We start from the raw sequence: 24,056 nt of genomic DNA on the forward strand, positions 1-24,056 counted from the left end.
AAGAAGGTGAAATGAGAGTAGTTTAATGAAGAAAAAAAAATCATGAGAGTTGGAGTATAGTACATATTTGTGTTGGTAAGAAGAAATAAGAGTGTTGGAGAATAAATATTAAAAAAAATATGGGTCATGAAAAATTGCCTATGAACATTTGAGATAAAATGTGTTATGTGTGATGTAATGTCTAATGAAAAATGAGAAATTATGGACCCTAGAGAACTAGAAAGAACACAATTGTTTATTGAAAAAACCATGAAAGTCAGAGTGTGTTGTATATTTGTACTGAAAAAAAAATCACCAAAAACAAAGGTTGTCAAAACATGAACATTGAAAAGCACTATGTCATGCAAAATTGTGAGAATGTATTATGTGTATGGAGTGAGTTGTGTGCGATTTTGTGTGTTAAACAAAATGATAAATTAAAGGTCATAGGAGAAGGTAAAATGAGAGAGAACATCAAGGGAATTAGTTTATTGGAGAAAAGATAGTGGTGAAAAATTATGTCATGAAGAAATTTGTGTGATATTGTGCAAATAACAAAATGAAAAAATTAATGGCCTCCAAAGAAGGTGAAATGAGAGAGTTGTCTAAAGAAAAAATTTGAGTGGGATGTTGTGTATATTTGTAATGATATGAAGAAATAAAAGAGTGTTGATGAAGAATGAATATTAAAAGATTTTGTGTTATGAAAAATTGGGTGGTAACATGATGACATCATGTCAAGGGACCAAGTCCTAAAGAAGTCAAGAGAAGTGAACTAAACTTAAAAAAAGAAGGTCCAAGTTCTTATTGAGTTTGAGTTACTTTAAATAGCATTGCTTTATCTTCTTTATAAATATTTTTTCTTGTAAATAATTTCTTAATTTAAACATTATATTTTTGGATCAAATAATGTAGAAAATTATTTCTTTGTAATATTTATTTTTAGGGGTGTAAATAATATTTTAGAGAAAGTGTAACTAGAAAATGAGATGAACTTATTGGGCTACAATTGACCCGTGAAAGTACCATGGATGTGTGGTTAATGTAGGTGGACATCCACTTGATGGACAAGGTGCTCACATGGCCAATTCAAACTCTAAAAAGTCACATGTGTTACACCTAGTTACACTTTTGGCACCTTGTCATGTGGCAAGCCTCCATTGACTCTTCTAGATCTAAGATGATGATATGAGTCATACTTTCCTTGTCTTGCCATGTGACAAGTTTATATTGATTCTTCTAGATTTAGGATAACGACATTTTAGGAGGGAAACTCAAATTTGAAATTGTAAATAGAGTTAGTAGTCTTGAGTACAAGTTAATCTAATTTAGATTACATGTAACCATGGTTAGTCCAACTTATATCACAATCTACCAAGCTCTATTTATATCTTCCTCCTCCATGTAACATGGTGCTTTTGATGATTTTGAGAAATAAATCTTGAGTTTTCTCTTTTAGAAGTCTTAGTTCTCTCTCTTGAAAAAATTTTCTCCTTATAAACTTTTATCAAGAACTTCCTCCTTGTGACAAATTTGTCACTCAGCTTTCTTATCTTCTATAGAAGTGGTGTGCACCATTCCTTCACCCCTCCACCATTTTCAAGTTTTTGAAGCTTTACAAGTCTATGGAAGAAGATTGGGAGCACATTAAAGCTAGTTGAAGAGATTCATCCATCATCTCCAAGCTAGTCTCATCATATTTGGTATCACGAGCTTTGGTTCTTCCATGGATGTTTCTCTAAAAATTCTTGTGTTGTCTAGTGATTCTTATATGTCTTGTAGTATTTCTTTGCTTAGATCTAAATTTTTGCATGTTTTTGATAGAACTAAAATGTCTTGATAAATATTGGTTCAAATTTTTTTAGTACTAGTTTATGAACCAAATCTTTGTGTCTACCTTAGTGTTCTTGTTCTATGAGCTTTCCATTTATTTTAATGTCTAATATATTTTTTGATGTATGAAAATATTTTCATGAGGTTTATGTGTCACTTTGTTTTGAAATCTATCCAAATGCATGTCTTAGTTGTCATGCTTAGTCCTTGCATGTTTTAGTTGTCATGCTTAGTCCTTATATTGTCATCACTTCTAATAGTACTTTTTGTTTTTGAATCTCGAAGATACATGTTATATGTGATAAAAAAGAATGGCTCAATCCAAGGGGGGGGAGGGTGAATTGGATTCAATGACACTTAAATTTTTTTCAGAGTTTAAGGATCTTTATTTCATTCTAAACTTTTCTAAGACACCTTTCAAAGAAGTATATTGAACTACTTGTATATGAGAATGATTTCTATATGAGTTCTTGGTTAATCTTTATTGAATCAACTCTCACAATAACATGTATGAAATGACAATATTCACTTTTAATCAGTTTTAACCATGCAAGAAAATTACTCAGACTCAGTCATTGTAAAATTCAATTAAAGATTAATCAATACAAGAGATAATGATGAGAGAAGAGTGCAAAGTGTTTTATTCTGGTTTAGTCACTCCACATGTGACCTACATCCAGTCCTTAATCATAACCTGATCAAGATTTGTTCCACTATCTCAATGAAGAAGTTTTACAAGCATACCACACATGCACACACTTCAACACTCAAGATAGACACTTTCTTACACCCAAGAAAACACTTCTTGTAGAAACTCACTACAAGAATTCCTTACCACTTGAGACACCTACTCAAGATTTCTTTACACATTACACAAAAAATTAAAGGAACGGATTCACCTGGAAGCTGAACATCAGACTGTGAATTCTTGACAAATCTTAATCCTTTACTTCCAAGAATGTAGTGATGATGATGATCTTTTTCAAAGCATTTCACAAAATGTTTTTCTTCTTGGTTTCAAAAAGAAAACACTCCAAGAAGGTCACAAAGACTTCACAAAATCAATTTTTCTCTCTTCTATTTTCTGTTCATCTATTTATCTTTGTTTCAAAGTGTGAAAACTATTTATAAAGCTTTCTAGACCCAGATAATCGATTATTTTTAAGGATAATCGATTATTTTGTTCTTCATGAGTTCTGGAAATCACTCAAGAACATAATAATCAATTATTTTGTAGGATAATCGATTATTTTAGAGAGTACTTCCACTACAAAAAAAATAGGATTTAATGGGGGTTAATTTTGAATTTAACCGGGGTTATAACCCCCGCTAAACACATTTCCAGGGGTTGCACAAACCCCCGGTAAATCATCCGTAGGGAACGTCTTAACGACGGTTTTTAGAAACCCCTGGAAATTGCAAATTTCTTGGCGGTTTTAAACCCCAACTAATTAGTTGAGGTTTTTAACCCCTAGGAACATCTTAACGGCGGTTTTTAGAAACCCCTGGAAATTGCAAATTTCCTGGCGGTTTTAAACCCCAACTAATTAGTTGAGGTTTTTAACCCCAGTAATTAACAAAGGTTTGTAGCCCTGACTATGTAGTTGCGGTTTCGAAACCCCAAGAAGTAACAAGGGTTTGTAACTCCAACTATATAATTGCGATTTTTAACCCTTAGTAATTAACCAGGATTACGAACCTCTGTTAAGTAATGTGTGTTTATAACCCTCATTAAATAACATGTGTAACCCCTGTAAGTTAGCAGGGGTTATAACCCCAGGAATGTGTTGGGAGTTATACAACCTCTATTAATACAATTTAAATTTTTCCTAGCTTATACTTTTCGATAATACATATTTTTAAAAGAATATTTTCTTATACTTGCACATATAATATTATACAAGATAAGTATTACATAATAACCTTTTTTTATATAATTATATAAAATAAATCAAGTAATAAAGATGCAAAATATAAAATATAAAAGTAACACAAATTTATATTAGTTCACTACAAAACACAAAGTACATACAAAACAAGCACAATGTATGAAACTTGTATTGTGTGATTAATCCTACAAAATAGTAAATATAAAAACTTACAATATGTTCCTCAAAACAAACTAGTACAATATGTTCTATCAAATTTCCAAAAATAAAAGAAAATCATCTGCAAATTAGTATGCTCATCATCAACTATCAAATATGTTCATCTCCATGTTGAGAATTTGTTTCATTAGTTGGTACGCTTCCTTGATCAGAAACCTGAAATATAAATGTAAATCATAATTTAAAACTTAGAAAATTATATGAAATATATTAAAAAAGTTATTTCACTTTTAAAAATTACCGGTGAAGGATGAAACATTGCCATATTGGGGGGCAATTGACCTTGATAATTTTGCGCAAAAAAGTTAAACATTGTCTCAAATTTTTTATTTTGTTCATCCAATTGTGATTTCAAGGCAGTGACCTGTTTTAAAAAAATTAATTGACTTAGTCAAACCAAATAAAAAAAAATTACAATGCATTAGGAATAACACCACCAATTATGTCCCATTCATAAGGAATTAATTCAGTCCCAAAAAATTAATAGCAATGAAAGAAAAAGAAACAGATACTAACCTCATTTTGCAATTGTCTATAAGAAGAAGATGAAGCCATCCCACTATGAGAATGCCTAGTGTATCCAAACAAGCGAGATGGGCAAGGTCCCAATCCCATCCCTCGAACACGTCCACAATGTTCTTGACTTCCTAGAGCATGTGCTAGAGAATCTTGAGTTGATATGTCTTGTGAAAATGATGGTGCATCTGATTCATATGCTTTAATTTTTTCCTATAATATAAGTAACCATATAAGTTGACATATACTTGTTTGAGCATTATAATATTTACCCAAAATACACTTACACTAATTTCTCTTGCTTCATCATTTACAAATTCTCCATTAGCATGTTTATGTGTTGTTATCCATACTTCTCCTCTACTAACTTTACGACCACACTCTTGTTCCTATAAAATGTAACAAAATTATATTTTTATATACACTAGAAGAAAAAGTATAATTTTATTATTAAAAGTTTTAAGTTACCATCTCATGTCTCTTTCTTGCAATGCTCTTGGATCCACCAGTGTGAGGAAATGCTTGCCTCTTTCTATTATCCTTATTTTTTTGGGAAATTTCCTATTCATGATAAAAAAAATTAACAAGTCCATGTGCATAAATAGTAAGGATAAAAAAAAAATTGTTTATAGTACCTTCATTTTTGAAGTTAGACGATAGTCAACATAAGAAGCCCAATGATCTGTATTTATTCCTGTTGGAACCATTGCAATCAATTCATCTCTAGTACGTGTTCCATCATTCCTTTGGTTCCATAATTGTTGCCTATGGTCACTCCATTTTGTGTTAAGTGATTTGAAGACATATTGTACATGAGCTTGAGAGTGAACTTCAAACTTAGCCTTCAAATTATTAAATAATTAAACTTAACCATAGTTTGAGTATAATTGAAATTACAAATAAGTGAAATGCATACATAACTTACTTCAATGGTGTTCTTAAGAACATTTTCTTTATAATCTTTTGGAATCTTTCTCCAACTTTGATAGCAAATAGGAAATGCATTGACATTTCTCGCAACTCGACCTAAGAACCTATTCAATAATGCTCCAGCATTGTCAATCGGTTGGTCCTCACTATTCCAATGCACAACAATCTTTTCAGTAGGAGGTAAAAACCAAACATCATTGACTGTCAAATGTTTTGTACTTTTATTTCCTTGATCATCTGTTAAAATATCACATAAACATGAGAAACAAGAATTTAATTTAATTATATACTAGTAAATTAAATCTAACCTATGAAGTCAACAAGACTTGATCTCTTACATAAGGAACAAATTTTCTAATATATGTAATTTAAATAATATTAATTAAAGCTTACCTATCACATCAACAAGCCATGATCTCCTATGTGATGCAACCTTTGATTGCTTTTCTTGCATGCCAATTTCTTCATTTCCTTCCTCGTCACTATCAGATTGTAACTCAGATGTAGCTACAGGTGTAGATTCATATAGAAAATCATGTGCAGGTTGAGAATCAAAATGAGATGCAAGTGGAGGTTGAATATTTAGTTGAGGTGTAGAGTTACTGTTGCTAGTGGGAAATGTCCCCTTCTTCAAAGATCCTAAAAAACAATTAGAATAATACAAATGAAATAAGAAATATAGTCCATACAACTAATGCAATTAATGTATGAGTTCCAAATTGAAATGAAAGTTGAGACATCTTACTAGGTTGAGTTGGAGGAGATATTGTATTAGATTGAAGTGTAGGTCGGGGTAGAGGTTGACTATTTGGTTGTGAAGGATAAGTATGCACTTGAGGTGCTGGAAATCAAATAGATCAATATAAGCGAAGCAAGTCAAAATAATTAATGCAAGTAAAATAAGTATAAATTGACATGAAAGTGGAAACATCTTACTAGGTTGACATGCTAGGGGGGGTGGAGGTGGTGCCTGAGTACAAGGTTGTTGAGGTGATGAGTTAGACTTTGTTGAGACTGTAAATTTCATCTTCAAGGTTCCTAACATGAAACATATCATATTCATTAGAAAAGGTGTTGTCTTCAAGTGTAATTTTAAATATTAGTAAAGAAACATTGTATTTTTAATACATACTAGGATGAGATGAATGATGTGAAGATGACAGTTGAGTACTTCTATTGTGGGGAGTGGCTGAAACATGGCCAAAAGAGCCACCTTTGTTTGTATGTGCTTCGCTAGTCTTCTTGTTGGAAATTTCCTTCATCTTCAGGTATCCTGAAATCAATAACATTAGTATAAGTCAAATTACCAAATTAATAGATAATAGTAAATATAACACACACTAAGGATGATATGAAAATACAATTAATATATAAAATAACAATTAAAATTTGACCTTGTTAATGGAATATTCCCTTCCCCATCTGGAAATAATATTTCCAAATTTTGTTGCTCAAAAGGCAAACATTCATGAAAAGTATCACCATCTTCTCCACCCATGTCATATAAGTCTCGTGGCTTTACATGTACAGGTATGCTCCAATTTTTATCTAACTCATCCTCTACATAGTAAACAGTTTGAGCTTCTGAAACTTGAATGTATGGCTCATCATCCTCATCATCACCAGTGTGTATCAAATGTGCAAAACTTACTAATGTAAATCCTAGGTCATCTTTCACAATCCCTCTAGAAGTAGTTGTATTAGCCCACATACATTTGAACAAGGTAACTGAAAATCGACCTTGGTAGTTTATCTCAATTATGTCCAATAATTTCCCATAATAAGGCACACCCCCAAATTGCATTTGATTGTCACTACTACTAGCATAACTCCTTGTGCCAAATGTACCAAATATTCCACTATTTTGTGTTTTAAGGCCTTGATCTCTCTCCAATGTACGAAACTTGAATCCATTTACATTGTATGCACTATAACGCTTTGCACAATCAATTGGACCCATAGCTAAAAACTTTAAATCATCTGAATAGGATCCATTAGAGTCATTTCTTATCTAAAAAAAAAAATCAATAGTCATGAAAATTATATATAAAAAAAAGTGGTTTAGTGTAAATATACATACACGACGTGAAAACCATTCAGCAAACTCTCTATGAACTTTCTTGTCTATCATAGTGGATGATCGTGTACGACTTCTCATTTGTCTACGGAGAATATCTCTGTATTCCCTATAAGAAGTATATAATGAAATTATAAATAATATTTTAAGTAAAGATCGATTATAGTAAATTATATAGTCAAAGTATTTACCGAATAAATGGGTCAACTTGTGCACAATTAGTCAATACATGACGATGTGCTTGTAACTTTTCCTTTGTTGATAAAGTGAAGTAAGTATAACCTCCGACTGGCTTACCAATAGGTGGAAACAAAGTGCTTTGACTATGTGAAACAATATCAGGTTCGTCATTAACACGACCTAATCGATTGAATATAGTCTCAATTCCATCTAAATATCTGGAACAAAAAGTTAAAGCCTCTTCAGCCATGTACCCTTCAGCTATAGAGCCTTCTGGTTGAGCCCTATTACGCACATAAGACTTTAATTTTCCTAAGTACCTCTCAATAGGATACATCCATCGATATTGGACGGGTCCTCCAAGCTTGGCATCTTCAACTAAGTGCACAATCAAATGAACCATGACCGTAAAGAAAGAAGGTGGAAATAACATTTCCATATGACATAATGTGATAACAACTCTACTTTGTAGTTGGTCAAGTTCATCAACTTGTAATACTTTATTACACAATTGTCTAAAAAATGAACACAAATCAATCAGCACAGAACACACTTGCTTTGGGAGTGCCTTTCTTATTGCAAGAGGTAGAAGTTGCTCCATCAAAACATGTGAGTCATGACTTTTCAATCCCCCAAGTTTACGTTGATTAAGATCAATGCATCTACTAATGTTACTTGAGTAGCCATCAGGAACAGTAATGTTCTTCAAAGTTCTGAGAAAGATATCCTTATTTTCTTTTGTCAATGTATATATAGCAGGAAGATATTTACCATTCTGTTCAGGCCAAAGATCAGGTCTAATACCCCATTCTTGTAAGTCTTTTCGTGCACTTAAGTTATCTTTTGATTTTGTTGAGTCATTCAATAATGTAAATATAACATTGTCGCATACATTTTTTTCAATATGCATGACATCAAGATTGTGGTGCAACAAATTGTTTACCCAATAAGGAAGCTCAAAAAATATGCTCTTCTTTCGCCATTGCATAGTGGTTACCTTAGTATGACGTTCTCCTTGTTTTCTTTTTCCTCGCACCTCTTCTTCTGGTTGTTTCCCAAATACAACATTAAGATTCTCAACCTGTTGTAAGACATCCATACCTGTAATTGCCAAAGGTGGATTTCTATTTTCAACATTTCCCTTAAATCTACTTCGAACTAGTCTAAATTTATGCCTTTGATTCAGAAAACGACGATGACCCATGAAGCAAAATTTTTTACTATTACGAAGATGATTAGATGTAAAGTCAAAATTGCACCTAGGACACGCCAACCCAGTATGTACGTTCCACCCAGATAAGGTTCCAAGACCAGGAAAATCACTAATAGTCCATAACAGAGCTGCATGCATATTGAACACTTCATTGTTATATGAATCAAAAGTTCTAAGGCCATTATACCATAACTCTTTTAACTCTTCTACTAATGGCTGCAAATACACATCAATATCATTTCCTGGTGCCCGCTTACCAGGAATGATCATGGAAAGCATGAATGAACTATCTTTCATACACATCCAAGGAGGAAGATTGTAAGGTATGAGTACAACTGGCCAAATACTATGACTTACGTTCATATGTGCAAATGGATTGAACCCATCAGTAGCTAAACCAAGTCTCACATTTCGAGGGTCTAAAGCAAATTGAGGATGCTTCAAGTCAAAGTTCTTCCATGCTTCAGAATCTCTTGGATGTCTTAACATGCCATCATTTGTTTTTTCTAATGCATGCCATTGCATATGCTCGGCTATTTTAGAAGACATAAACATCCTTTGTAAACGTGGCTTTAAAGGAAAATACCTCAAAACTTTTGCAGGAACCTTTTTTTTCTTATTAGCACTAGTACCACCAATCATACTCTTCTTACTTTTTGGCTTCCATCTAGATGTATTGCATTTTTTACAAGTTTCTCTATCTTTGTCTTCTCCAAAGTATAACATGCAGTCATATGGGCAAACATCTATTTTGGAGTAATTAAGGCCAAGCTTATTAATGATCTTTTTGGCTTCGTAGAATGTATGTGGGATTTTAGCATGCACAAAAACATCTGCTAACAACTCTAGTATCATTGACATGGCTTTGTCACTTATTTTGCATAAACATTTGATGTGATACAACTTGATTAAGAATGAGAGTTTAGAATACTTATCACATCCGTCATACAGACTTTGTTGCCCATCTTTCATCAACTCAAAATACTCTACAATATCATCAGGCATTATTTGACTTGATTCTGGTATCAGATTCTCGTAATCCTCAACATCATTGTTATAGACAAAATTCCCAAATGCATCGTTAACCATGTCACATATGGGATCATTAGTAGGACTTTTATCTTCATTTTGTTGTGACATTAGAGGTGTTTCAATAGTAGTTTGTTCACAACTTGTTTCTCCATGTAAAAGCCAAAACGTATATCCTTTTGGAAACGGTTTAATAATTAAGTGCTCAAGCACTACCTCCCGAGTTTGCCATTTGTTAAACTTGCATTTTGGACATGGGCAAATTATCTTACCCTCAACACACTTATTAGCAAAAGCAAAATCCAAGAATTTATGCAGCCCTTCCATATATTGAGGTGTATTTCGCGGCATGTCAATCCAACACTTATCCATGAAGACTAGGTCTGTTCATGACATGATAATTCAAGTAATTATTTTATAAAGAACTAAAATGAAAACCTTTTACTTATAAAAGGCGAGTTCAATTAAGATAATTGATTTTGAATTTTTTTCCTATTAAGTTAGAATTACTAGGATTGATTAATGAATCTAAGTGTTATTAGGTTCTAAAGACATAGACAATGTAACCAATTAAAATTTCTTTCGTAAAAGATCCTAATTAATACACATATAATGACAAAAAAAATCAATAAATTAGTTGCATTTGTGCCTAATTACATACCCAAATAGGAATCAAATATTTATTTATATTCAAATAAAACATAAGGCTAAAGAAATAATTTAAACAAATTAAGAAGCATAAGAATATATATTTTTGCTTGGGGTACCTAGTAAGCACGCAACAACCTAACTAGGTAGTAGGTAGGTACACAACAATATGACTTGGCAGTAGGTATGCACACAATCCCCTGCAAGCAACAACAACATAAATATATATGTAACAAAATCTAATCATAACAAAAAAAATTAAAACTAATTCTGCGTGTGATCGGAAAGGAAAGAAAATAATTAAACAAATATAGTGAATAGTAGGAAAAAGAGAAAAAAAGGAATTTCGAGTCTCGCAAAAAATATAATAAATGTTTATTTACAAATATAGTATAAAATAATTCTTCTTTATGGTATATCTCCCAGTAGAAATAGACAATTCACTATAACAATTCACTAGAGCAATAATAAAATAATTGTGATTGCACTTTCAATGATGCTTTTTTTTTTAAGTGACACTTTTTTAATTGAGATCACAAGATTAAAGAAATTGCTTAAAGAAAATAAAATTATGTTTCATTAAAATTGCTGTAATAAACATTACTAATTTTTTTTATTAGTAAGAATTAAAACTACCGTAACATTTTTATCATAAATATTATTATCAACTAACAAGAGAAAAGATATTTTATATCTCTGTTTAATTACTCTTGTCAATAAATAATGTGTAATTATTATAAATTAAAAAACTTTTATATTCTTTTTATAATATTTATTTAATAATTTTTTTATTTTTATTTAAAAAGTTATAATTATCTTATAGGTATAAATTAATTTAATTATCGTAATATTATTGAAAGTTTAAAAAAATGGACATAAAAACAAAATAAATTATAAAAACAGCTTGTTGCCTTGCGATTTAAAGATGTGTTAAAACCTGACACAAATACAATTTTGACATTTAAAATTTATGTATTTTCCCAATAACTTTGATATGTAGAAGCACAAACCAAACTTTAGAAATAAAAAAAAATGTGAAAACTGAGTGAGAAAAGCAAATAGAAATCATACCCACAATTGACAAAAGCCTTCTATTGGGTCCTTTCACCAGCTGCAAAATAGAAGGCACAGTGAAAACAATAAAAAGCTAGTTAGGATTCAGAGACGTGTAAAGAAAAAAGAAAATGACCAGTAAAATATTGCAGCAAAGAAAAAAGAAAATGTTTGCCATTTGATATGAATTTCAATTTCAATTTTGCAGTATTGGCATTTTAATATAGGGATGAGTAACAATGTTTATGATGGAAAATAATAAAACTTGATTCAATCCTGACATTATCTTGTATTTAATCTTTGGGTTGACAATAATTTGCAATGTGACTCAGCTTTCTATTTAATTTTGAAAAGATCATTATTTAAGCTTATAATGAGTTAGGAATGCTCTTTTTCTTTTAATTTTTTTAATCCTATTAGTTGTGATGTTAACTCCAACTTTCTCAGAGGAAACTATTGTGGAATTTGAGGCTATTGTGGAAACCGTGACAATAGTATTACCTAACTTGCCTCAATAAATATCTCAGGAACAGGCACAGGGTATGAAATTCTATGTCAGAGGTTTAATTGGGAATCTTATAACTACCTACGAAATCTTTTTCACTTGAAGGATATATGCCAAAGGATTTATATAATTTAAATTCTTAGTACTTGATTAAAATCCTTGTCTAATTATTTCATAGTTACAATTGGCAGTTATCTTTAAATTTGTGGCTACGAGATGAAAAGCATTAACCCAAATTGAAATAGATTTTGTTTTACTGCAAAAGCATAATAAAATATTGGATATCATAGAAACTTGTTTACAAAATGTTGGATTCAAAACAGAGTAGAGTCTATGAAAATAAAGGATGACAAGACACCACCACATCTTTAAAGTTTATATCACAAGTTTTTTTAGTTGGCGGTAGAAAAGTGCTTTCATTATCATTTTTCCCAATTGGTAACTAACATTTTTAGTAGTACGCATCAAGGTTTGGCTGTTGTGCCTTGCCTTTCAGAGGTTTTTAGAGTAAATATCATACATATATATTATAAAAAAAATCACATGCAATTTTTATTAATTAAATATAATTATGTATTTGAATTGAAATTATTATCTAATATAAAATTTTAGCTTTCATAACATTAAACATAATTACATATCTAAGATTTAAAATTAAACTATTAGTTAAATTGAAAGAATGATAACAGTACTTAATAAATGGAAATAATAAATATGAATAGAATATTTAATTCAAAAAGCTGTTTAAATATCATCACTTACCTTTCGTAAGATTCCACTACAGCAATTGGGTATATATTTTCATTCATCTTTTACTACATTCTTTTTTCATTTTTTTTATTTCATCATTTATCATAATTTTTTTTTCATGTCTTTCTTCCCTCCATCCAAAATGGGGTGGTGGTTGATATTCCCCCCCACAAAACTGTTTAACATGGTAAATTGGTACATGACTATTTTACTATTTCATCAAACAAGAGGCCACCAATATTCTAAATTAATTACTAGCTAGTCATTGCAATAGAAAAACATAAAAATCCCAGCCAACTTTTTTCAGCAATTGACACTTTCAACATGCACATTTGAATTGCTTAACTGTGATGGTTATTTTTATCTTGATTATTATAATATATGATGGGAAATCAAAGCATAAGATGTGGAGGAAATTGAACTTTGATCACATAACACTATTAATCATCCCATAACAAAGCAGTACAAATTGCAGAATCAAATCTTTCATATTTTAAACACGGAATTGTAATGTGGACAAGAACATTCATCATATAAAATAGTTTTATTACTTTTTAGATTGTTGTGTGGGATGGCTTAGCAGTCTACAAATCCAACAGCACTGCAATATCCTATTTTAGAAGGGCAATAATCCACGTGCAAAGTCAACGAGTATAATACAAAAGAAAGAGCTTCGTTTCTTTGTTGACCCTCTTGAAGTGACAGAAATGCAAGCAAGATTAATGAAATTTCCAAATTTAATCTCCTAATCATTCTTTTCATTTAAACACGATCATGCTAATGTAGTGAATTGAAGAGATTGATGTAAAATGATTGCTTGGTTAAAATTATGCAGCAATTATTTGAAACAATCTCTTGGGGTGGAATGTTTGCATAGCATAATTAAGAGTTTATCATATCTGCTTATAAGGTGTTTGGACTAGTGTTTTTAACCTATGCACACTCAATTTTTCTGGTCAAATCAAATAAAAACACTGAAGTAACAGAATAGCTTTTGGTTTGACATAAATCAAATGTTTCAACATGTCGAACTAAACACACTAACAGTCTATTCGAATACTAATTTAAAAGAATTTTTAATAGTTTCTATAATGGAAAAACCTCTTTATTTTTAATAAAGACACTCTAAAAAGCTCTTTTAAGTTTCTATGCTCATCATAATGATAGTTACTAATACCTTGCGATAGAGATCTCCATGCTCATCATAATGCCAACACTATTAATCATCCCATAACAAAGCAAGAATTCAGTGTTCAAACAAAGAACAGGGAAATCATTACCTAACCCCACAAAACCCCCTATTTTCCCTTCCGTACAAATCTCTCAGTTGCACGACCAAATAAAATTTCCCTAAGATGGAATATACATGATGATAATTGCTATATATAAAAATCTTATAAGAATAAAAAAAATGAGAGGATCTTACACAAATAGTAGAACGTTCTTGGAACAGCAAAAGGTTGTGCAAGCAGTTGTCCTGAACAGTAGAGCGTCGTGCAGCCTGATCAATGGGCTTGGGCGAACAGCGGCGTCGAGCGCGTTCTCGACGTAGATGAAGAGACGCTCCTTATGGACAGCGACGGTTGAAATACTTGCGGGCGACCTGGAGGACGACGGGGTCGAGCTCCCAGACGTGGAGGACGGCGACGGGATGGAGATTGAGGAGGAGGCGGGCGGCGGTGCCGGTGCCGAAGCTGAGGAGAGGGAAGGAGAAGAGAACGAAAGTGGAGAAGAGAACGAAAGGGAGAAAGGGAAAAATAGGGTTACGCGCGATTTGAAGGGGCTGGGAAAAATGATTGAATTGATAAAAAAAAAGGGGGGAAATGAAAAATAATTAAAAACAAAAAGGTGGGAATCATAATTTTTAATGAATAAATTAAATTAAATAAAAAATATCTAAATGTTACGGGGGTTCATAATAAATCCATCTATTTACTTGGGGTTTTAGTATAAACCACTGAAACTTAACTAAGGTTAATAAAACCCTTGATAATTTCATACATTTCTAGAGGTTATGATAACCCCAGCTAAATAACCCTCGTTAAATCCTAATTTTTTTGTAGTGTTCCTGGAATAATCGATTATTTCTCAGATAATCGATTATTACAGCAAGGTTCCCTGAACCTCTTGCTGGAATAATAGATTATTTTTAATGATAATCGATTATTTTGAGTTAGTTTTCAAAAACTCAATTTCACACTTTAGAAAACTTTCCAAGTCATTTGAATCATCATCATACTCACTCTTAGTCAATTTAGATTAAGATTAACTCATGCACAAAGCATACACATGCAAAATAAACTCAACAAGGCAACACATCATATAAGAACATATAAGCTACTCCTATTACATATTGTATTCTTTCATGATCTTCATGTCTTCTTTTCTTGATTAGCTTGTCCTTTGTTATTAGTTTGTGTCCTTTGTTATCATCAAAACTCTCAGAACTTCAGAGTTGAGTTTGATTCATCATCCATGAATCTCAACAATTTCCCCCTTTTTGATGAACCAATATGTTTTTCTAACCAATATGTTTTGCTCAAGTTAAATGACAATATGAGTAGCTTGTTAGCTTGTTCATGCCTTGTTAGTAGACAAACTTGCAAAACAAATTCAAAACATTTATCCCCCTTTGGACATAAAAAACATACAATAGAACTTATAAAAGTAATATGCCCAAGTTTATAGAAATATCATTGTAGATTCCATATGTATATATGCACAAAAATGTTTGTCCAACATTCATACGAAAAATAAGAATACACAATACATATGTGTCTAACATTTTATACACAAATAATTCCAAGAAATAAGTCACACATGTTCTTATGAGCACTATTTCATATGCACTAGGAAACATTAATAAATATACATCAAGTGCATCACAAATGTATACCAATGCTCAAATTATGATAAGTCAATATCAAAACACAACCAAATTTAAATTATACCAGAATTAAATTGTTCAACACTTAAGACTATTACAACCAAATTGAAAATTTAAAACAAAACACAATTGTTCAGAAATTAAAATCATTACAACCAAATTGAAATACTAAAAAACTTGGAATTTTAAAAACCACTAAATTGAAACTAAACTCCTACAACAAAACATGAAGCTCCTAAAAACATAGCACCAACCAAGCACATCACTCTGGATCCTCTTGAATTCCCAACTGAGTCTTAATCCTTGCAATCTTATGATCAAGGTTGTCAAACTGATCAAGAATGCTAGAATATTGAGACTCATACTTCCTTGTCATCTCTATGATAAAATCAAGCTTGTTTATCATTATTTGCTCAAAAGGAGAAAATTCCTTGGGATCCGATTGGTGCTCTTGTTCCGGTTCTTACTCCACTTGTGGTGGCTGATCCTCATCATGAGATGGAACACCACCTTCATCAGTTGCTGGTTCAGGTGTAGGTGGAATATCTCTCTTGAATATCCACTTATCCTCTTGCTTCAACATCCCCATGTGATGCAAAAAGGATTTCTTAGTTTTATTTGAAGCATGGAGAATAATCTTTTTCTCCCCCTGAAGATCTACCCCTGCATTCTCAAACACTCTAGATAATAACAAAGCATATGATATAGGACCATCCTCCTTTCTACTAGCTTTCCAAATGCAATCATTTACAATAGAGACCCAGTCAATCTTTTCCTTTTTCTTAATCACATGCATCAGCAGAATATCATCTCTAGACATTTGAGCATGATTATGAAGTTTAGGCTTAAGCATCCAAGCAATTATAAAAGAGATTAACCTATAATTTTTCTTCATACCTCTAGCAAAAAACTTACTATAGTTTGCGTTCTCCGGATTCCTTTGACAGTCCCTAAAGGTTGCCAGCTCCTCAAGATCACCAAAGTTGAAAGATTAGGGCTTTGTGCCCCTGGTTTCGCTCAACCCAGCAACTCCTTTTAGGGTTGGTCCATCAAGATTTATAAGCTTCCCTTTCACTACAGATTGCATGATTCCACCATTTCTTGAAGCAAAGCACAATAATATCCTAATGAGGTCTGGATAATAGGATATTGGAATGTTAATAAAGGCCTAAGAGATTGACTCCATGGGAGAAGCTATCTTTTGGAGGAGCTTGGGAGCTAAAAATTTTGAGTGGAGTGCAAATACTAGAGCTATATTACAATAATGTGTTTGTTCATTGTTTAGGAGAAAGATTGAAGACTTGTTCCTTAATTTTCATTCTCGATTTTGATCTTATGTTCTTTGTGTTGTAAAGGTCTATTGCTTGAAAGTGATTTTGAGGGGTTTTAAGTGCCTACTCAAAACATCCAATTTGTTTGTAAAGTTCTTTAGTAGTTTTCATTTAGTACTTGTGAAAGTATGTTGGAAGACTCAAAAGTGTCCACCCAAACTTTTGCTTAGGAACACGACTAGTTGCATATTTACTTTCTTGTTTTCTTTATTTCCTTGTCAAGCATTAGAGTGTTTAAGCGGTTCCAAAGACTTCTTACAACATGTGACACCCTCTACCCCAACATACATATATCGTAATTAAAAAAATAAAATAAAATTCAATAAAATTCTTCATAAAAAAAGCCAAATCCCTAACCACATAAGGGCAAAGAGTTCACATTCATAAACTTAATCCAAATAACATGTCAATAAAATTACAAAGAAATAAAACTAAGTTTTTCAAAATAATTTAATAAGAACAACATCCTAATCTAATTTTATTTACGCCCCGAGGTCACATGTCCTATCAGAGCAAATCCCAACATAGAAGCTTAAGCTTCATTACCAACATCTTCAGCCTCATGCTGATGATCACCTGTATAACAATCAAAGGAAAGCAATACAAAGAAAAGAGAGTGAGAAACATCTCACTCTAGCTCACAGTGTAGGCATATACACCAGATAGCCAAACACAAACAAAACATGTATAGCATAGATAAATTAATAAAAATATCACATCTCACTCATCCAAGACATATCAATTTTTCATATAACATTAAAATTCATATGTATGGACACAGACTACATTTTTTCATGCATGTGGCGCTAGTAACATATCACATGGCATATTGCCGCTAGCAATACACAAAGAGTAGATTAGGAGTACATGTCGGGTCACACCCTCTGCGCACTCTCACTAGAAGGACATACTACCAGAGTCTCGTCGGGATAGCTAAGCCGCGCAAGATACATCCCATGCACACAATGGGAGAGACTAGGATTTACAAACCGAGCTATCTCCAACGACTAATCCCCAAAGCTTTTACACTAGGGGGCCTTCTTTGGCGGTGTATTCCATATCGTACCCTTAAAAAAACATTTATGCACATGATGCATGTCAATCAAGACACCATGCTTTTCTCATATCACATTTTCATGTCTCATTGTCATATCACATTAACACATCTCATTGTCATATCACATTAACACATCTCATTGTCATATCACATTATCACATCTCATTGTCATATCACATTAGCACATCATATTCACAATTTTCACATAGCACTTTAATTCATATTAAAACTCGTCTATTTGCAAAATTAAACACATATTTACACTCCGCAAACATTAAGAAACACAACAGAAAACTCAAAAGGTAAAACAGAAAACATTTAAAATTTGCCTGTTTCTCATAGGGTTCTCACAGGAACTCACAGAGCACTCTAATTCATATCAAAACTTGTTTATTTGGGAAATTAAACACATATTCATACATCTCATACAACAAAGAATACAACAGAACAATCAAAAAGCAAAACAGAAAGCATTCATATTTTTCCTCTTACAATTACCAATGCATTCTCTTAAGATTTCCCATAGGAACCCATAGAGATCTCAAAATTGTACATTTATATTTAAATATAGGAAAAGAAACAGAAGAAATATATAATTAGGAAAAATTCCCCATACATGAGCATACAACAAACAACAAACATAGGATTGGGAGCTAATCCCACTACCCAACATACATTCCCACACCCATAGCAAGGTTTCTCACTCTCCCCTTACCTCGATAAGCAGGAGCTGAAACTAAAACCAGATCTTGGTCTCCTCCTCTAGGTTCTCCTTGGTCTTCAGAGAGTGTAGAAGAAAAGAGATCAGAAGTGAAAAAATGTGTTTTTGGAGTGCCAGAACATTCTATTTATGGGCATCAGATATGGCCAGAACGGCCCGTTTCAAATTCAAAATGGTCCGTTCTGGACTCATGCGTCATACGTAAATTTCACATCCAGAACGGCCTATTCCAAAACTAGAACGACCCGTTCTGAAATTACATATTACCTACAACAACCATGTTTGGAACGGCCCGTTCCCTAAGTGGAACGGCCTGTTATGGGTTCGCGTATTACTCATAAAATCATGTGTTGGAACGGCCCGCTCCAGTCTATGGTTTAAAGGCCATTTTAGTGGTCGTTCCAATTTGGGAACGACCCGTTCCAATTTGGGAACGACCCGTTCTAGGGTACTAAAAAATTAAAATATTATAAAAAATAATTTTCATAAGTATTTATTATTAAAATATTCATAAATATTAAAAACCTTTAAAATATTCTATAAAACCCATTAAAATAACTATAAGAAAATAATCTTCATAAATATAAAAATAAATAATAATTAACCATTATACTAGTAGAAAATTCGGGATGTTACACAACACATTGCGTTGCATTTTCATTAGTCTTAGGAAAAATCTTTTTCTAACAATCTTGCATCATGCCTAGGAACACTTCACACAATTCTTAAAGAAGTAGTGACTCTAGTTAAGCTCTAAACATTGAAAAACTTATGGGTGACCTAAAGGCGCACTTAATCATTGGAGAATAGAAAAGATGTTAGAAAAAGAAATAAAAAAAGAAAGAGATGAAAAAATAGAAGTGCGTCTTGAATTAGAGCTTAAAGAGTTTAAGGAAAACAAGTGCTTCTAAAAAATAAACAAAAGAAAAAGCATGGTAGTAGCTCACATAGTAGCGGTTCCACTATGAGCCACACTTCCACTCATCATGAAGAAAGCTTATATGTGAGGGACTACCACCAACAAGAACCTAGAAGTCCAAAGTCTAAGAAAGAATATAAGGTAATGGAATACAAGGTGGATCTCCCTCACTTCCATGGGAAGGATGATGTAGAGACATCTAGATTGGGAGATGAAAGTGGAAGAACCTTTTGCTTGACACAAAGTGAGTGAAGAGAGAAAGGTTCCATTAATGACCTTTAGCTTTCAAAGGTATGCTATGTATTGGTGGATCTCCTAGAAAGAGAGAGAAGGCTCCATAATGAGCCTAGTATTAAATATTGGAATGACCATAAAAGTGTCATAAAAAGGAGGCACATGCCCTTTTACTAAGGTAGGGAGCTTATGGATAGGGTCCAAAGACTCCGTAAAAAACACATGAATGTTGAGGAATATAGGCAAAAGATGGTGTTTTACATAATGAGGGCAAGCATAAAAGAGGATGAGACAACCACCATTGCTAGGTTTCTTAGTGGCTTGAGCATAAAAATTAGAAATAAAGTTGAGCTTTTGCCATATAGGGACCTTAATGACTTAGTCCAATTGTGCATCAAAGTTGAGCAACAATTATTGAGAAAAATTTCTCACAAAAAGGATTCTTTATCATCATATTCACATCATAGAAATGAACATAGAGAGAATAAGTCTCTTCTGAGAGTTACTCTAAAAGTGAGCCATTAAAAGAAAAAAGTAAGAAAAGTAAACTTTATTATAAGAAAGAAACCCCTAACGCTAGTTCTAGCACTAGTAGCATTAAGTGTTTCAAGTACCTAGAGACAGACTATATTGCTTCTCAATGTCCTAATAAACAAACCATGATATTAAGGGGAAAAACCACTATAATAGTCAAGTGGATACTACACCTTTTTCCTCCACCTTTAGTGGTAGTGAAGGAGAAAGGGGAGAGAACTTTAGTAGATAGGAAACCTATCCATGTGATGGAAAACTCTTATTGATTAGAAGGCTTCTTGGAAGCTAACCTTTTGAAATTAGCATCTCACAAAGAGAGAACATATTTCATATAAGATGTAAAATTTTAGAACAAATTTGTTCTCTCATTGTTAATAGTCGTTCCAGCTCTAATTGTTGTAGCACAAGGTTAGTTGCTAAGTTAGCTCTCACTACAATTCCTCATCCAAAACCTTACAGGCTTCAATGACTTAATCAACAGGAGGATATGGAGTAAATCAACAAGTGAAGGTCAAGTTTTTTTATTGAGAATTATAAAGATAGTGTTTTATATGATGTGGTTCCTGTTGAAGACTGCCATATTTTGTTAGGATGACCATGACAATTTGATAGAAAATCCATACATAATGGCCTTACCAAAAAAATATTTGTCGCTCAAAAAGATAAGAAATTTATATTATAACCTCTTGCACCTACCCAAGTGGAAGAGGATGAAATGAAAATGAAACTTATGAGGGAAAAAGAAAATGAGAAAATACAAGAGAAAGAAAAACAACTCCTAGAAGGTAAAAGGAGTGAAAAGGAGGAAAATGTTTCTTCTCAACTAATTGCCAAGAAAAAGAGTCATTTTTGTAGAAAAAGTCAAATCAAGAAAATTCTCTATCTTAAGCAATTACATTCTACACATTTACTGAGTTGGTAAAGAACATTTTTTCTTCATTTTGGGATAGAAAGCTTGAGCAGGCTTTTCGATCCTCACAAAATGAGTTCTTCAATGGATTTGATATAGCTCTTCCAAACATTTCTAAATATTTTGAGCTAGAATATTTTGCATATGGATTAAGCATGAAAGCTATTTTTTTGAGGGAAGACACCCTATTTCTTCTTTAAAGATATCTCTTTTTGGTACCATTCTCAACTACTTAACATATAACCAAGAGTTTAATGCTTTATTTTATTTTATTTTGTTTTTGAGCCTCTTAATCTTGGGGACAACAATTTGTTCCTAAGAAGTTCCTTAGGCATGGTGGTTCTAGATTACCTCAATCTTTAGGAAGGCAAGGGAATTCAGTTGTAGAAAATTTAATTTTTAGGATCTTAGGCGATCACACAAGACACCCAAGATAGGTCTTTTTAGAAGTTAGTAATAAACCTATTTTAGAAAAACAAGATAAATATAGTTTGAATGTAGATAATGTTGAAGGACTTGTAGGGGTTCAAGGGAATCCCAAGAAAATTAAAATCCTTAAGGATTGGTCCATCCCACACTTGGAGAGCATAAATAGGTTAAACCTTTTTGATAATAAAGAAAACAACACTTCTAATGCTTGCATTTTACTTTCTTTAGCAGGTATTAAAGAAAAGGAAAGAGCATGTGATATGAGAACAAATCCTCTTGAAAAGGGAGGGATGGTGATATCATGCTAAGGGACCAAGTCCTAAAGGAGTTAAGAGGAGTGAGTTAGGCTTAAAGGAAGAAGGTTTAGGCTCTTATTGAGCTTTGGGTTACTTTTAAAAGTTTACTTTCTCTTCTTTATAAATATTTTTTCTTATAAACATTTTATTAATTTTGACCTTGTATTTTTGGGTCAAATAGTGTAAATTTTTTTTAAATTTTTATTTTTAGGGGTGTAAATAGTATTTTTAGTAGGGTGTAACTAGAAAGTAAGATATGAGCTTATTTGGATTTGAATTGGCCTATGAGAGCACAATGGATGTGTGGTCCATGTAAGTGGACATCCATTTGGTGGATAAGGTGCTCACATGGCCAATTCAAACTCCAACAAGTCATATGTTTCACATTTTGTCAAACTTTTGGCACCTTGCCATGTACCAAGCCCGATTGACTCTTCTAGATCTAAGATGTTGACATGAGTCACACTTTCATCCAGGATAGTCTCTTCTAGATCTAGGATAGTCTCATCAAAACATGTGAGATAAAATGTGTTATGTGTATATATTATATTGTAAACACCAAATTTCATCTAGGTTGTCAAGACTAATGATGGAAGAGAATAGGAGAAGTGGAAGATGTAGCTTCTCCTTAGCTCTCCTTATGCACGGATCTTCAATCAAGGAGATAGGACCGAGAACTTGAACACCTTTAGAAGAGGAATTCGTGAGGATTAGAAGCTCTAATCCATGGACGGAAGCATCCAAGCACAATTCTCAAGGGATTGCACACTTCAAAGAGAAGGAAGTTAGGTTTCCTAAGGGGATTGAAGGCACTCTCTTAAGGTTTTCTCTCTTGGATGGTTTCAGTGACTCTTGAGGGAATTTGGCTGAATACAAGTTCAGAAAATTCATATATTCAAAAGTGTATTACAAGTTGTAGGAAGTTGCATATATAGGAGAAAACTAGAGCTACTTGGCGGCACCTTGAGTGAACAAAAGTGGCGCCAAGTTTGAATTTCAAATTTGAATTTGAAATTCAAACTTTGGCCACCTCTCTTAATCACACGGATGCTACCTCCATTTAGGTGTCATTTGGAGGTGATTTGAGGTGAATTTGGAGCTCACATGGCCGGATCCATCCCATGCAAACCATGTGACTCAAATTCAACTCAAATTACTTCTAAATGATGTCTAAATGAAACCTAATTCTCCTATTAATGTTTTCTTCATATAATCCTATTCTAATGACCGAAATACATTGGTCTAATGAATACAATGAATAGAAAAAAATATAAGAAGAAGAATGAGCCTAATATTGGGTATCAAAAGCCCAAAGCCCAAGAAGCCCAAAATTAAGCCCAAAACACCTAAACCCTAATCTATGGTCAAAATACAAGACCAACATGAAAATAGATTCCTATACTAAGAAAATACAATTAGACATGGTGTATAATCAATCAAGCCCAAGTGAGAAGCACCCTAGGCCCACCAAGCCCATTGGGCCCACTAAGCTCTGAAGCAGTCAAATCTTCAAGTAACCTCCTGGCCATAGCTCTAGTGGTTGGGCCTTTAGCCCATGCTTTTCCATCATTCCCTCCCTCTTGAGAAGGATTCGTCCTCGAATCTGAAGACTCTTCCTCATCATCACTAGCACCTACAAAAGGTTTAAGATCACTAACGTTAAAAGTGGTGCTGACTCCATAGTCAGAGGGTAAATCAAGTCTATAAGCGTTATCATTGATACGCTGTAAGACCTGAAAGGGACCATCTCCTCTAGGACTGAGTTTAGACTTTCTTTGATTTGGAAAACGTTCTTTTCTTAAATGAAGCCAAACCCAATCACCTTCCTCGAAGATCATAGACTTCTTGCCTTTACTTCCTTGTTTTGCATATTTCTCATTTTGATTTTGAATATGAATTTTAATCCTTTCATGAAGT

General features: G+C 32.8%; 1 protein-coding gene across 1 annotated transcript; it reads right to left on the reverse strand.

Moving 5' to 3' along the window:
• Positions 1 to 2,564: 2,564 nt before the first annotated feature.
• Positions 2,565 to 15,690, reverse strand: LOC109804599 (uncharacterized). Its single transcript, XM_020366453.3, has 7 exons — positions 14,248 to 15,690; positions 5,072 to 5,278; positions 4,905 to 4,997; positions 4,724 to 4,825; positions 4,437 to 4,649; positions 4,162 to 4,284; positions 2,565 to 4,076 (listed from the first exon to the last, which is right to left on the reverse strand). The coding sequence occupies exons 2-7, from the start codon at positions 5,141 to 5,143 to the stop codon at positions 4,011 to 4,013; spliced, it is 669 nt and encodes a 222-aa protein (XP_020222042.1). The 5' UTR covers positions 5,144 to 5,278; positions 14,248 to 15,690; the 3' UTR covers positions 2,565 to 4,010.
• Positions 15,691 to 24,056: the final 8,366 nt, after the last annotated feature.

The sequence above is a fragment of the Cajanus cajan genome, chromosome 11 (genome assembly GCF_000230855.2).
Source record: "Cajanus cajan strain Asha chromosome 11, NIPB_CcT2T_4, whole genome shotgun sequence".
Lineage (NCBI taxonomy): Eukaryota > Viridiplantae > Streptophyta > Magnoliopsida > Fabales > Fabaceae > Cajanus > Cajanus cajan.